The sequence below is a fragment of the Scyliorhinus torazame genome, chromosome 29 (assembly GCF_047496885.1).
Source record: "Scyliorhinus torazame isolate Kashiwa2021f chromosome 29, sScyTor2.1, whole genome shotgun sequence".
Classification (NCBI taxonomy): domain Eukaryota; kingdom Metazoa; phylum Chordata; class Chondrichthyes; order Carcharhiniformes; family Scyliorhinidae; genus Scyliorhinus; species Scyliorhinus torazame.
Genome location: NC_092735.1, coordinates 13,639,587 through 13,656,819, shown reverse-complemented (window position 1 = coordinate 13,656,819; position 17,233 = coordinate 13,639,587). Strand labels below are relative to the sequence as shown.

At 51.1% G+C, this 17,233-nt stretch overlaps 1 protein-coding gene across 1 annotated transcript in view; it reads left to right on the top strand.

Annotated features, from left to right (window-relative positions):
- Positions 1–16,764, top strand: part of LOC140403873 (transcription factor 20-like) — a 465,895-nt gene extending 449,131 nt beyond the window's left edge. Inside the window, exons 5-6 of the mRNA XM_072492086.1 lie at positions 15,412–15,499; positions 15,747–16,764. Coding sequence (XP_072348187.1) covers positions 15,412–15,459 — 48 coding nt within the window. The 3' untranslated portion in view covers positions 15,460–15,499; positions 15,747–16,764. The remainder of the gene's footprint in view (positions 1–15,411; positions 15,500–15,746) is intronic.
- The last annotated feature ends 469 nt before the right edge of the window (positions 16,765–17,233 follow it).

Sequence of the window (17,233 nt, the reverse complement as noted above, 5' to 3'; positions counted from 1 at the left end):
AGCTCCCTCTACACTGTCCCCATCAAACACTCCCAGGACAAGTACAGCACGGGGTTAGATACAGAGTAAAGCTCCCTCTACACTGTCACCATCAAACACTCCCAGGACAGGTACAGCACGGGGTTAGATACAGATTAAAGCTCACTCTACACTGCCCCCATTAAATACTCCCAGGACAGGTACATCACGGGGTTAGATACAGAGTAAAACTCCCTCTACACTGTCCCCATCAAACACTCCCAGGACTGGTACCTAACGGGGTTAGATTCAGAGAAATGCTCCCTCGACACTGTCCTCATCAAACACTCCCAAGACAGGTCCAGCACGGGGTTAGATACAGAGTAAAGATTCCTCTATGCTGTCCCCATCAAACACTCCCAGGACAGGTACAGCACAGGGTTAGGTACAGAGAAAAGCCCTCTCTACACTGTCCCATCAAACACTCCCAGGACAGGTACAGCACGGGGTTAGATACAGAGTAAACCTCCCTCTACACTGTCCCCATCAAACACTCCCAGGACAGGTACAGTACAGGGTTAGATACAGAGTAAAGATTCCTCTATGCTGTCCCCATCAAACACTCCCAGGACAGGTACAGCACAGGGTTAGGTACAGAGAAAAGCTCTCTCTACACTGTCCCATCAAACACTCCCAGGACAGGTACAGCACGGGGTTAGATACAGACTAAAGCTCTCTCTACACTGTCCCATCAAACTCCCCCAGGACAGGTACAGCACAGGGTTAGATACAGAGTAAAGCTCCCTCCACACTGTCCCCATCAAACACTCCCAATGTGGGTACAGCACAGGGTTAGATACAGAGTATGGCTCCCTCTACACTGTCCCCATCAAACACTCCCAGGACAGGTACAGCATGGGGTTAGATATAGAGTAAAACTCGCTCTACACTGCCCCCATTAAATACTCCCAGGACAGGTACAGCATGGGGTTTGATACAGAGTAAAGCTCTCTCTACACTCTCCCATCAAACACCCTCAGGACAGGTACAGCACGGGGTAAGATACAGAGTAAAGTTCCCTCTACACTGTCCCCATCAAAAACTCCCAGGACAGGTGCAGCATGGGGTTAGATACAGAGTAAAGCTCCCTCTACACTGTCCCCATCAAAAACTCCCAGGACAGGTACAGCACGGGGTTAGATACAGAGTAAACCTCCCTCTACACTGTCCCCATCAAACACTCCCAGGACAGGTACAGTACAGGGTTAGATACAGAGTAAAGATTCCTCTATGCTGTCCCCATCAAACACTCCCAGGACAGGTACAGCACAGGGTTAGGTACAGAGAAAAGCTCTCTCTACACTGTCCCATCAAACACTCCCAGGACAGGTACAGCACGGGGTTAGATACAGACTAAAGCTCTCTCTACACTGTCCCATCAAACTCCCCCAGGACAGGTACAGCACAGGGTTAGATACAGAGTAAAGCTCCCTCCACACTGTCCGCATCAAACACTCCCAATGTGGGTACAGCACAGGGTTAGATACAGAGTATGGCTCCCTCTACACTGTCCCCATCAAACACTCCCAGGACAGGTACAGCATGGGGTTAGATACAGAGTAAAACTCGCTCTACACTGCCCCCATTAAATACTCCCAGGACAGGTACAGCATGGGGTTTGATACTGAGTAAAGCTCTCTCTACACTGTCCCATCAAACACCCTCAGGACAGGTACAGCACGGGGTAAGATACAGAGTAAAGTTCCCTCTACACTGTCCCCATCAAAAATTCCCAGGACAGGTGCAGCATGGTGTTAGATACAGAGTAAAGCTCGCTCTACACTGCCCCCATTAAATACTCCCAGGACAGGTACAGCACGGGGTTAGGTACAGAGTAAAGCTCGCTCTACACTGTCCCCTCCAAACACCCCCAGGACAGGTACAGCACAGGGTTAGATACAGAGTAAAGCTCCCTCTACACTGTTCCAATCAAACACTCCGAGGACAGGTACAACACGGGGATAGATACAAAGTAAAGCTCCCTCTACACTGACCCCATCAAACACTCCCAGGACAGGTACTGCACGGGGTTAGGTACAGAGTAAAGATCCCTCTACACTGTCCCCATCAAACACTCCCAGGACAGGTACAGCACAGTGTTAGATACAGAGTAAAGCTCCCGCTACACTCTCCCCGTCAAACACTCCCAGGCCAGGTACAGCACAGGGTTAGGTACAGAGTAAAGCTCTCTCTACACTGTCCCATCAAACACTGCCAGGGCAGGTACAGCACAGGGTAAGGTACAGAGTAAAGCTCCCTCTACACTGTCCCCTTCAAACACTCCCAGGACAGGTACAGCACGGGGTTAGATACAGACTAAAGCTCTCTCTACACTGTCCCATCACACTCCCCCAGGACAGGTCCGGCACTGGGTTAGATACAGAGTAAAGCTCCCGCTACACTCTCCCCGTCAAACACTCCCAGGACAGGTACAGTACAGGGTTAGGTACAGAGTAAAGCTCTCTCTACACTGACCCGATCAAACACTCCCAGGACAGGTACAGCACGGGGTTAGATACAGAGTAAAGCTCCCTCTACACTGTCCCCATCAAACACTCCCAGGACAGGTACAGTACGGGGTGAGATACAGAATAAAGCTCCCTCTACACGGTCCACAGCAAACACTCCCAATACTGGTACAGCACGGGGTTAGATACAGAGTAAATCTCTCTCTACACAGTCACATCAAACTCCCCCAGGACAGGTACAGCACAGGGTTAGGTACAGAGTAAAGCTCCCTCTACACTGTCCCCATCAAACACTCCCAGGACAGGAACAGCACAGGGTTAGATACAGAGTAAAGCTCCCTCTACACTGTCCCCATCAAACACTCCCAGGACAGGTACAGCACAGGGTTAGGTGCAGAGTAAAGCTCTCTCTACCCTGTCCCGATCAAACACTCCCAGACAGGTACAACACGGGGTTAGATACAGAGTAAAGCTCCCTCTACACTGTTCCCATCAAACACTCCCAGGACAGGTACAGCACGGGCTTAGATACAGAGTAAAGCTCCCTCTGCACTGTCCCCATCAAACACTCCCAGGACAGGTACAGCACGGAGTTAGGTACAGAGTCAAGCTCCCTCTGCACTGTCCCCATTAAACACTCCCAGGACAGGTACAGTACGGGGTTAGATACAGAGTAAAGCTCCCTCTACACTGTCCCCATCAAACAGTCCCAGGACAGGTACAGCACGGGGTTAGATACAGAGTAAAGCTCCCTCTACACTGTCCCCATCAAACACTCCCAGGACAGGTACAGCACGGCGTTAGGTACAGAGTAAAGCTCCCTCTACACTGTCCCCATCAAACACCCTCAGGACAGGTACAGCACGGGGTAAGATACAGAGTAAAGTTCCCTCTACACTGTCCCCATCAAACACTCCCACGACAGGTACAGCATGGGGTTAGATACAGAGTATAGCTCACTCTACACTGCCCCCATTAAATACTCCCAGGACAGGTGCATCACGGGGTTAGATACAGAGTAAAACTCCCTCTACACTGTCCCCATCAAACACTCCCAGGACTGGTACCTAACGGGGTTAGATACAGAGAAAAGCTCCCTCGACACTGTCCCCATCAAACACTCCCAAGACAGGTACAGCACGGGGTACGATACAGAGTAAAGCTCCCTCTACACTGTACCCATCAAACAGTCCCAGGACAGGTACAGCACGGGGTGAGATACAGAGTAAAGATCCCTCTACACTGTTCCCATCAAACAGTCCCAGGACAGGTACAGCACGGGGTAACATACACAGTAAAGCTCTCTCTACACTGTCCCCATCAAACACTCCCAGGACAGATATAGCACGGGGTAAGATACAGAGTAAAGCTCCCTCTACACTGCCCCCATTAAATACTCCCAGGACAGGTACAGCACGGGGTTAGATACAGAGTAAAGCTCTCTCTACACTGTCCCATCAAACTCCCTCAGGACAGGTACAGCACGGGGTTAGATACAGAGTAAATCTCACTCTACACTGCCCCCATCAAACACTCCCAGGACAGATACAGCACGGGGTACGATACAGAATAAAGCTCCCTCTACACTCTCCCCATCAAACAGTCCCAGGATAGGTACAGCACTGGGTAAGATACAGAATAAAGCTCTCTACACTGTCCGCATCAAACACTCCCAGGGCAGGTACAGCACGGGCTGAGGTACAGAGTAAAGCGCCCTCTGCACTGTCCCCATCAAACACTCCCAGGACAGGTACAGCACGGGGTTAGATACAGAGTAAAGATCCCACTACACTGTTCCCATCAAACACTCCCAGGACAGGTACAGCACCGGGTTAGATACAGAGTAAAGCTCCCTCTACACTGTCCCCATCAAACACTCCCAGGACAAGTACAGCACGGGGTTAGATACAGAGTAAAGCTCCCTCTACACTGTCACCATCAAACACTCCCAGGACAGGTACAGCACGGGGTTAGATACAGATTAAAGCTCACTCTACACTGCCCCCATTAAATACTCCCAGGACAGGTACATCACGGGGTTAGATACAGAGTAAAACTCCCTCTACACTGTCCCCATCAAACACTCCCAGGACTGGTACCTAACGGGGTTAGATTCAGAGAAATGCTCCCTCGACACTGTCCTCATCAAACACTCCCAAGACAGGTACAGCACGGGGTTAGATACAGAGTAAAGATTCCTCTATGCTGTCCCCATCAAACACTCCCAGGACAGGTACAGCACAGGGTTAGGTACAGAGAAAAGCCCTCTCTACACTGTCCCATCAAACACTCCCAGGACAGGTACAGCACGGGGTTAGATACAGAGTAAACCTCCCTCTACACTGTCCCCATCAAACACTCCCAGGACAGGTACAGTACAGGGTTAGATACAGAGTAAAGATTCCTCTATGCTGTCCCCATCAAACACTCCCAGGACAGGTACAGCACAGGGTTAGGTACAGAGAAAAGCTCTCTCTACACTGTCCCATCAAACACTCCCAGGACAGGTACAGCACGGGGTTAGATACAGACTAAAGCTCTCTCTACACTGTCCCATCAAACTCCCCCAGGACAGGTACAGCACAGGGTTAGATACAGAGTAAAGCTCCCTCCACACTGTCCCCATCAAACACTCCCAATGTGGGTACAGCACAGGGTTAGATACAGAGTATGGCTCCCTCTACACTGTCCCCATCAAACACTCCCAGGACAGGTACAGCATGGGGTTAGATATAGAGTAAAACTCGCTCTACACTGCCCCCATTAAATACTCCCAGGACAGGTACAGCATGGGGTTTGATACAGAGTAAAGCTCTCTCTACACTGTCCCATCAAACACCCTCAGGACAGGTACAGCACGGGGTAAGATACAGAGTAAAGTTCCCTCTACACTGTCCCCATCAAAAACTCCCAGGACAGGTGCAGCATGGGGTTAGATACAGAGTAAAGCTCCCTCTACACTGTCCCCATCAAAAACTCCCAGGACAGGTACAGCATGGGGTTAGATACAGAGTAAAGCTCGCTCTACACTGCCCCCATTAAATACTCCCAGGACAGGTACAGCACGGGGTTAGGTACAGAGTAAAGCTCGCTCTACACTGTCCCCTCCAAACACCCCCAGGACAGGTACAGCACAGGGTTAGATACAGAGTAAAGCTCCCTCTACACTGTTCCAATCAAACACTCCGAGGACAGGTACAGCACGGGGATAGATACAAAGTAAAGCTCCCTCTACACTGACCCCATCAAACACTCCCAGGACAGGTACTGCACGGGGTTAGGTACAGAGTAAAGATCCCTCTACACTGTCCCCATCAAACACTCCCAGGACAGGTACAGCACAGGGTTAGATACAGAGTAAAGCTCCCGCTACACTCTCCCCGTCAAACACTCCCAGGCCAGGTACAGCACAGGGTTAGGTACAGAGTAAAGCTCTCTCTACACTGTCCCATCAAACACTGCCAGGGCAGGTACAGCACAGGGTAAGGTACAGAGTAAAGCTCCCTCTACACTGTCCCCTTCAAACACTCCCAGGACAGGTACAGCACGGGGTTAGATACAGACTAAAGCTCTCTCTACACTGTCCCATCACACTCCCCCAGGACAGGTCCGGCACAGGGTTAGATACAGAGTAAAGCTCCCGCTACACTCTCCCCGTCAAACACTCCCAGGACAGGTACAGTACAGGGTTAGGTACAGAGTAAAGCTCTCTGTACACTGACCCGATCAAACACTCCCAGGACAGGTACAGCACGGGGTTAGATACAGAGTAAAGCTCCCTCTACACTGTCCCCATCAAACACTCCCAGGACAGGTACAGTACGGGGTTAGATACAGAATAAAGCTCCCTCTACACGGTCCACAGCAAACACTCCCAATACTGCTACAGCACGGGGTTAGATACAGAGTAAATCTCTCTCTACACAGTCACATCAAACTCCCCCAGGACAGGTACAGCACAGGGTTAGGTACAGAGTAAAGCTCCCTCTACACTGTCCCCATCAAACACTCCCAGGACAGGAACAGCACAGGGTTAGATACAGAGTAAAGCTCCCTCTACACTGTCCCCATCAAACACTCCCAGGACAGATACAGCACAGGGTTAGGTGCAGAGTAAAGCTCTCTCTACCCTGTCCCGATCAAACACTCCCAGGACAGATACAACACGGGGTTAGATACAGAATAAAGCTCCCTCTACACTGTTCCCATCAAACACTCCCAGGACAGGTACAGCACGGGCTTAGATACAGAGTAAAGCTCCCTCTGCACTGTCCCCATCAAACACTCCCAGGACAGGTACAGCACGGAGTTAGGTACAGAGTCAAGCTCCCTCTGCACTGTCCCCATTAAACACTCCCAGGACAGGTACAGTACGGGGTTAGATACAGAGTAAAGCTCCCTCTACACTGTCCCCATCAAACAGTCCCAGGACAGGTACAGCACGGGGTTAGATACAGAGTAAAGCTCCCTCTACACTGTCCCCATCAAACACTCCCAGGACAGGTACAGCACGGCGTTAGGTACAGAGTAAAGCTCCCTCTACACTGTCCCCATCAAACACTCCCAGGACAGGTACAGCCCAGGGTTAAATACAGAGTAAATCTCACTCTACACTGCCCCCATTAAATACTCCCAGGACAGGTACAGCACGGGGTTAGATACAGAGTAAAGCTCTCTCTACACTGTCCCATCAAAGTCCCTCAGGACAGGTACAGCACGGGGTTAGATACAGAGTAAATCTCACTCTACACTGCCCCCATCAAACACTCCCAGGACAGATACAGCACGGGGTACGATACAGAATAAAGCTCCCTCTACACTCTCCCCATCAAACAGTCCCAGGACAGGTACAGCACTGGGTAAGATACAGAATAAAGCTCTCTACACTGTCCGCATCAAACACTCCCAGGGCAGGTACAGCACGGGCTGAGGTACAGAGTAAAGCGCCCTCTGCACTGTCCCCATCAAACACTCCCAGGACAGGTACAGCACGGGGTTAGATACAGAGTAAAGATCCCACTACACTGTTCCCATCAAACACTCCCAGGACAGGTACAGCACCGGGTTAGATACAGAGTAAAGCTCCCTCTACACTGTCCCCATCAAACACTCCCAGGACAAGTACAGCACGGGGTTAGATACAGAGTAAAGCTCCCTCTACACTGTCACCATCAAACACTCCCAGGACAGGTACAGCACGGGGTTAGATACAGATTAAAGCTCACTCTACACTGCCCCCATTAAATACTCCCAGGACAGGTACATCACGGGGTTAGATACAGAGTAAAACTCCCTCTACACTGTCCCCATCAAACACTCCCAGGACTGGTACCTAACGGGGTTAGATTCAGAGAAATGCTCCCTCGACACTGTCCCCATCAAACACTCCCAAGACAGGTACAGCACGGGGTTAGATACAGAGTAAACATTCCTCTATGCTGTCCCCATCAAACACTCCCAGGACAGGTACAGCACAGGGTTAGGTACAGAGAAAAGCCCTCTCTACACTGTCCCATCAAACACTCCCAGGACAGGTACAGCACGGGGTTAGATACAGAGTAAACCTCCCTCTACACTGTCCCCATCAAACACTCCCAGGACAGGTACAGTACAGGGTTAGATACAGAGTAAAGATTCCTCTATGCTGTCCCCATCAAACACTCCCAGGACAGGTACAGCACAGGGTTAGGTACAGAGAAAAGCTCTCTCTACACTGTCCCATCAAACACTCCCAGGACAGGTACAGCACGGGGTTAGATACAGAGTAAAGCTCCCTCCACACTGTCCCCATCAAACACTCCCAATGTGGGTACAGCACAGGGTTAGATACAGAGTATGGCTCCCTCTACACTGTCCCCATCAAACACTCCCAGGACAGGTACAGCATGGGGTTAGATACAGAGTAAAGCTCTCTCTTCACTGTCCCATCAAACACCCTCAGGACAGGTACAGCACGGGGTAAGATACAGAGTAAAGTTCCCTCTACACTGTCCCCATCAAACACTCCCAGGACAGGTACAGCATGGGGTTAGATACAGAGTAAAGCTCACTCTACACTGCCCCCATTAAATACTCCCAGGACAGGTACATCACGGGGTTAGATACAGAGTAAAACTCCCTCTACACTGTCCCCATCAAACACTCCCAGGACTGGTACCTAACGGGGTTAGATACAGAGAAAAGCTCCCTCGACACTGTCCCCATCAAACACTCCCAAGACAGGTACAGCACGGGGTACGATACAGAGTAAAGCTCCCTCTACACTGTACCCATCAAACAGTCCCAGGACAGGTACAGCACGGGGTTAGATACAGAGTAAAGATCCCTCTACACTGTTCCCATCAAACAGTCCCAGGACAGGTACAGCACGGGGTAACATACACAGTAAAGCTCTCTCTACACTGTCCCCATCAAACACTCCCAGGACAGATATAGCACGGGGTAAGATACAGAGTAAAGCTCCCTCTACACTGCCCCCATTAAATACTCCCAGGACAGGTACAGCACGGGGTTAGATACAGAGTAAAGCTCTCTCTACACTGTCCCATCAAACTCCCTCAGGACAGGTACAGCACGGGGTTAGATACAGAGTAAATCTCACTCTACACTGCCCCCATCAAACACTCCCAGGACAGATACAGCACGGGGTACGATACAGAATAAAGCTCCCTCTACACTCTCCCCATCAAACAGTCCCAGGACAGGTACAGCACTGGGTAAGATACAGAATAAAGCTCTCTACACTGTCCGCATCAAACACTCCCAGGGCAGGTACAGCACGGGCTGAGGTACAGAGTAAAGCGCCCTCTGCACTGTCCCCATCAAACACTCCCAGGACAGGTACAGCACGGGGTTAGATACAGAGTAAAGATCCCACTACACTGTTCCCATCAAACACTCCCAGGACAGGTACAGCACCGGGTTAGATACAGAGTAAAGCTCCCTCTACACTGTCCCCATCAAACACTCCCAGGACAAGTACAGCACGGGGTTAGATACAGAGTAAAGCTCCCTCTACACTGTCACCATCAAACACTCCCAGGACAGGTACAGCACGGGGTTAGATACAGATTAAAGCTCACTCTACACTGCCCCCATTAAATACTCCCAGGACAGGTACATCACGGGGTTAGATACAGAGTAAAACTCCCTCTACACTGTCCCCATCAAACACTCCCAGGACTGGTACCTAACGGGGTTAGATTCAGAGAAATGCTCCCTCGACACTGTCCCCATCAAACACTCCCAAGACAGGTACAGCACGGGGTTAGATACAGAGTAAAGATTCCTCTATGCTGTCCCCATCAAACACTCCCAGGACAGGTACAGCACAGGGTTAGGTACAGAGAAAAGCCCTCTCTACACTGTCCCATCAAACACTCCCAGGACAGGTACAGCATGGGGTTAGATACAGAGTAAACCTCCCTCTACACTGTCCCCATCAAACACTCCCAGGACAGGTACAGTACAGGGTTAGATACAGAGTAAAGATTCCTCTATGCTGTCCCCATCAAACACTCCCAGGACAGGTACAGCACAGGGTTAGGTACAGAGAAAAGCTCTCTCTACACTGTCCCATCAAACACTCCCAGGACAGGTACAGCACGGGGTTAGATACAGACTAAAGCTCTCTCTACACTGTCCCATCAAACTCCCCCAGGACAGGTACAGCACAGGGTTAGATACAGAGTAAAGCTCCCTCCACACTGTCCCCATCAAACACTCCCAATGTGGGTACAGCACAGGGTTAGATACAGAGTATGGCTCCCTCTACACTGTCCCCATCAAACACTCCCAGGACAGGTACAGCATGGGGTTAGATACAGAGTAAAACTCGCTCTACACTGCCCCCATTAAATACTCCCAGGACAGGTACAGCATGGGGTTTGATACAGAGTAACGCTCCCTCTACACTGTCCCCTTCAAACACTCCCAGGACAGGTACAGCACGGGGTTAAATACAGAGTAAAGCTCCCTCTACACTGTTCCCATCAAACACTCCCAGGACAGGTACAGCACGGGCTTAGATACAGAGTAAAGCTCCTTCTGCACTGTCCCCATCAAACATTCCCAGGACAGGTACAGCACGGAGTTAGGTACAGAGTCAAGCTCCCTCTGCACTGTCCCCATCAAACACTCCCACGACAGGTACAGTACGGGGTTAGATACAGAGTAAAGCTCCCTCTACACTGTCCCCATCAAACACTCCCAGGACAGGTACAGCCCAGGGTTAAATACAGAGTAAAGCTCCCTCTACACTGTCCCCATCAAACACTCCCAGGACAGGTACAGCACAGGGTTAGGTACAGAGTAAAGCTCCCTCTACACTGTCCCCATCAAACACTCCCAGGACAGGTACAGCACAGAGTTAGATACAGAGTAAAGCTCCCTCTACACTGTCCCCTTCAAACACTCCCAGTACAGGTACAGCACGGGGTTAAATACAGAGTAAAGCTCCCTCTACACTGTCCCCATCAAACACTCCCAGGACAGATACAGCACGGAGTTAGGTACAGAGTAAATCTCCCTCTGCACTGTCCCCATCAAACACTCCCAGGACAGGTACAGCACAGGGTTAGATACAGAGTAAAGCTCCCTCTACACTGTCCCCTTCAAACACTCCCAGGACAGGTACAGCACGGGGTTAGATACAGAGTAAAGCTCCCTCTACACTGTCCCCATCAAACACTCCCAGGACAGATACAGCACGGAGTTAGGTACAGAGTAAAGCTCCCTCTACACTGTCCCCATCAAACACTCCCAGGACAGGTACGGCACGGGGTTAGGTACAGAGTAAACATCCCTCTACACTGTCCCCATCAAACACTCCCAGGACAGGCACGGCACGGGGTTAGATACAGAGTAAAGATCCCTCTACACTGTCCCCATCAAACACTCCCAGGACAGGTACAGCACGGGGTTAGATACAGAGTAAAGCTCCCTCTACACTGTCCCCATCAAACACTCCCAGGACAGGTACAGCACGGGGTTAGATACAGAGTAAATCTCTCTCTACACTGTCCCCATCAAACACTCGCAGGACAGGGACAGCATGAGATAAGATACAGAGTAAAGCTCCCTCTACTCTGTCGCCATCAAACACTCCCAGGACAGGTACAGCACGGGGTTAGATACAGAGTAAAGCTCCCTGTACACTGTCCTCATCAAACACTCCCAGGACAGGTACAGCACGGGGTTAGATACAGAGTAAAGCTCCCTCTACACTGTCCCCATCAAACACTCCCAGGACAGATACAGCACGGAGTTAGGTACAGAGTAAATCTCCCTCTGCACTGTCCCCATCAAACACTCCCAGGACAGGTACAGCACAGGGTTAGATACAGAGTAAAGCTCCCTCTACACTGTCCCCTTCAAACACTCCCAGGACAGGTACAGCACGGGGTTAGATACAGATTAAAGCTCACTCTACACTGCCCCCATTAAATACTCCCAGGACAGGTACATCACGGGGTTAGATACAGAGTAAAACTCCCTCTACACTGTCCCCATCAAACACTCCCAGGACTGGTACCTAACGGGGTTAGATTCAGAGAAATGCTCCCTCGACACTGTCCCCATCAAACACTCCCAAGACAGGTACAGCACGGGGTTAGATACAGAGTAAAGATTCCTCTATGCTGTCCCCATCAAACACTCCCAGGACAGGTACAGCACAGGGTTAGGTACAGAGAAAAGCCCTCTCTACACTGTCCCATCAAACACTCCCAGGACAGGTACAGCATGGGGTTAGATACAGAGTAAACCTCCCTCTACACTGTCCCCATCAAACACTCCCAGGACAGGTACAGTACAGGGTTAGATACAGAGTAAAGATTCCTCTATGCTGTCCCCATCAAACACTCCCAGGACAGGTACAGCACAGGGTTAGGTACAGAGAAAAGCTCTCTCTACACTGTCCCATCAAACACTCCCAGGACAGGTACAGCACGGGGTTAGATACAGACTAAAGCTCTCTCTACACTGTCCCATCAAACTCCCCCAGGACAGGTACAGCACAGGGTTAGATACAGAGTAAAGCTCCCTCCACACTGTCCCCATCAAACACTCCCAATGTGGGTACAGCACAGGGTTAGATACAGAGTATGGCTCCCTCTACACTGTCCCCATCAAACACTCCCAGGACAGGTACAGCATGGGGTTAGATACAGAGTAAAACTCGCTCTACACTGCCCCCATTAAATACTCCCAGGACAGGTACAGCATGGGGTTTGATACAGAGTAACGCTCCCTCTACACTGTCCCCTTCAAACACTCCCAGGACAGGTACAGCACGGGGTTAAATACAGAGTAAAGCTCCCTCTACACTGTTCCCATCAAACACTCCCAGGACAGGTACAGCACGGGCTTAGATACAGAGTAAAGCTCCTTCTGCACTGTCCCCATCAAACATTCCCAGGACAGGTACAGCACGGAGTTAGGTACAGAGTCAAGCTCCCTCTGCACTGTCCCCATCAAACACTCCCACGACAGGTACAGTACGGGGTTAGATACAGAGTAAAGCTCCCTCTACACTGTCCCCATCAAACACTCCCAGGACAGGTACAGCCCAGGGTTAAATACAGAGTAAAGCTCCCTCTACACTGTCCCCATCAAACACTCCCAGGACAGGTACAGCACAGGGTTAGGTACAGAGTAAAGCTCCCTCTACACTGTCCCCATCAAACACTCCCAGGACAGGTACAGCACAGAGTTAGATACAGAGTAAAGCTCCCTCTACACTGTCCCCTTCAAACACTCCCAGTACAGGTACAGCACGGGGTTAAATACAGAGTAAAGCTCCCTCTACACTGTCCCCATCAAACACTCCCAGGACAGATACAGCACGGAGTTAGGTACAGAGTAAATCTCCCTCTGCACTGTCCCCATCAAACACTCCCAGGACAGGTACAGCACAGGGTTAGATACAGAGTAAAGCTCCCTCTACACTGTCCCCTTCAAACACTCCCAGGACAGGTACAGCACGGGGTTAGATACAGAGTAAAGCTCCCTCTACACTGTCCCCATCAAACACTCCCAGGACAGATACAGCACGGAGTTAGGTACAGAGTAAAGCTCCCTCTACACTGTCCCCATCAAACACTCCCAGGACAGGTACGGCACGGGGTTAGGTACAGAGTAAACATCCCTCTACACTGTCCCCATCAAACACTCCCAGGACAGGCACGGCACGGGGTTAGATACAGAGTAAAGATCCCTCTACACTGTCCCCATCAAACACTCCCAGGACAGGTACAGCACGGGGTTAGATACAGAGTAAAGCTCCCTCTACACTGTCCCCATCAAACACTCCCAGGACAGGTACAGCACGGGGTTAGATACAGAGTAAATCTCTCTCTACACTGTCCCCATCAAACACTCGCAGGACAGGGACAGCATGAGATAAGATACAGAGTAAAGCTCCCTCTACTCTGTCGCCATCAAACACTCCCAGGACAGGTACAGCACGGGGTTAGATACAGAGTAAAGCTCCCTGTACACTGTCCTCATCAAACACTCCCAGGACAGGTACAGCACGGGGTTAGATACAGAGTAAAGCTCCCTCTACACTGTCCCCATCAAACACTCCCAGGACAGATACAGCACGGAGTTAGGTACAGAGTAAATCTCCCTCTGCACTGTCCCCATCAAACACTCCCAGGACAGGTACAGCACAGGGTTAGATACAGAGTAAAGCTCCCTCTACACTGTCCCCTTCAAACACTCCCAGGACAGGTACAGCACGGGGTTAGATACAGAGTAAAGCTCCCTCTACACTGTCCCCATCAAACACTCCCAGGACAGATACAGCACGGAGTTAGGTACAGAGTAAAGCTCCCTCTACACTGTCCCCATCAAACACTCCCAGGACAGGTACGGCACGGGGTTAGGTACAGAGTAAAGATCACTCTACACTGTCCCCATCAAACACTCCCAGGACAGGCACGGCACGGGGTTAGATACAGAGTAAAGTTCCCTCTACACTGTCCCCAGCAAACACTCCCAGGACAGGTACAGCACGGGGTTAGATACAGAGTAAAGCTCCCTCTACACTGTCCCCATCAAACACTCCCAGGACAGGGACAGCATGAGATAAGACACAGAGTAAAGCTCCCTCTACACTGTCCCCATCAAACTCTCCCAGGACAGGTACAGCACGGGGTTGGATACAGAGTAAAGCTCCCTCTACACTGTCCCCATCAAACACTCCCAGGACAGGGACAGCATGAGATAAGACACAGAGTAAAGCTCCCTCTACACTGTCCCCATCAAACTCTCCCAGGACAGGGACAGCACGGGGTTAGATACAGGAGTGAAAGATTTTCTCTGCATTGCTGCATTTCCCAATCCTGTTTGAACCGGTTCTAAACGGGCAGAATATTTCCCAGTTGGTCCCATGTTTTGAATTGTTTTGTATCCTGCACCCACTGCTGTGTGGGGAGTAACCCATACACTCCTGCCACGGGATCTTGCCGTTGTTTCGAGATGGGAAACTGTGGTGCTTCAGGTTTGACTGAACGGGTTTTGTTTTTGCCGAGTTCACATCTTTTGTTTTGAAAAAAAGTTCCAATTAAGGGGCAATTTAGCGTGGGGCCAATCCACCTACCCTGCACATCTTTGGGTTGTGGGGGTGAGACCCACGCAGACACGGGGAGAACGTGCAAACTCCACACGGACAGGTGACCCAGAGCCGGGATCGAACCCGGGTCCTCGGTGCCGTGAGGCAGCAGTGCTAACCACTGCGCCTCAGTGCCAGTGACTTTCTCAAACGAATTAATATTTATTTCCTCAATTTTTCTCCCTGCACCTGTATTTATAAAGTCCCACAATCCCATTGATTTTAGCAAGTGCTTCGGAGGTGGCAGGGCAGGTTAACAAGGATTGGTTGTAAAGGAAGGAGTATAACGCCAGCATTTCTCTCCTCCAGCACAGAACCTCCAAGTCTAACAGTACGGAGCAGTCTGAACGCGGCTGAGTAGAGGCATCCCCATTCCTTTGGGACAAAACATAAACAGGTGAGCAGAGGTGGCGGGGCAGGGCTTGTACGGTTAGGGGTGTGTGGGGGTGAGTTTGGGGAATGCAGAGGGCAGGACGGGAGTTCAGCTGGGCACATAAAAGGCGCCGGAGCATGAGGTGGATTGGGTTCAGAGCATCGGGAGGGTGGGGGAGGGAGAGAGGGTTGAGTTGGACGGTACAGAGCGTGGAATGCAGATGCATCAAAATTCCCCAACAATACTTTTTTCTCCTCTTGTTTCCCCGCAGGTCCTCCTGTTTGATGGAGACGGTGAATCAGACATGATTATACGCGACCAGAACGGCGATTCCATGGGCGTATCTGCCGAGCCTGGCACGCTCACTGTTAACCGCAACCACACAGAATTGCCGGCAACAGACTCGGAGCTAAAGTACCCCTAAAACCCCAGGGCACCCCCTCCCGAAAACCAAGGCGCCCCTGTTCCTGACCCCGAGAGATTCCCTGCCCTTCCACCCCGAGGGCCCTCCCCCCCTGTCCTGAACCCCAAAGGGCCCTTGATACCCCGAGTGGGACCCCTCTGATCACCAACCCTGAAGACCTGCACCCCCCCCCCCCTTTTCGAACCCAGAAGGGCACCTCTTCCCCTGAACCCCCAGTGCCCCCTCTCTTCCAGAGGGCCCCTTCACCCTCAAGGAGCCCATGCCCCTGAACACTGAGGAGCCCCTGCCCCCCCCCCCCCCTCCACAACCTCGAGGGTCCCCTGGGGTTCCAGAACACCCTTGGGGCCCCCCTGAATCCTGAAGGTCCGATCCCTTCGAAACTCCAGCATCCGTGTGCGGCAGTGGAACAAAAACAGAACCAACCGTTCGGTCTGGTAGCTCCCAGAGTCGAGGGGATCCGGCGGAAAAAAAACCCTCCCACTCCCTCCTCCCCCCCCCCTCCCCCCAACCACCAAATAAACCCACCCCAAACCTGAAACTCTCTTGGGCACAATCTCTTGATGTAAATTACTTCAGTTTGAGAGGGTGGGTCTCCTAGATTATATATTTTATTTTTAAATATATCGGTGAGTTTTGATTTTCAACTACTTTATATCCCACCCCCCCACCCCCCGCCCTCGTTTCTCTGCCCCCCCCCCACCCCCCTCCCCCCGCTCCCTTCATTGGCTGATCATAGTCTGACATAGACACACGCGGGACATTCTGATGGTGGCGCGTGGCCTGTGTATGTTCAGTGTTATTTTGGGTGTTTTATTCGACATATATATTATATTATATATAGTTATTAAATTGTTTACAACAGTAATGGAGGCTGCTGGTGGTTTTATTCAGGTTTTGGACTTGCCCTGGGAGTCAGGCCGGTGTGTGGCCTGAAGGGCAATTTGTAGGTGGTGGTATTCCCATGCACCTTGCCCATGAGATGGTAACGGTTGCAGGTTTGGAAGGTGTTGCAGATGGTGCACACGTGCATCGGTGGTGGAGGGAGTGAATGTTTCAGGGGGGGTGCCAATCAAGTGGGCTACTTTGTCCCGGATGACGTCGAGCTTCATGAGCGTCATTGTAGCTGCACTGATCCAGGAAGCGGAGATTATTCCTTCACGCCGGCTCGTTGGTCTAGGAGTATGATGCTCACTTCAGGGTTTACATGGTGTTAAAATGCAAGAGTCCTTGGGTTCAAATCCCCCCAACCTCTGACAACACCCCCTGGATGGCGGCACCACCAGAAAATTCGGGGAACCGTCTTTGCAAAATCCCGCACCAGCATATCAAATTTA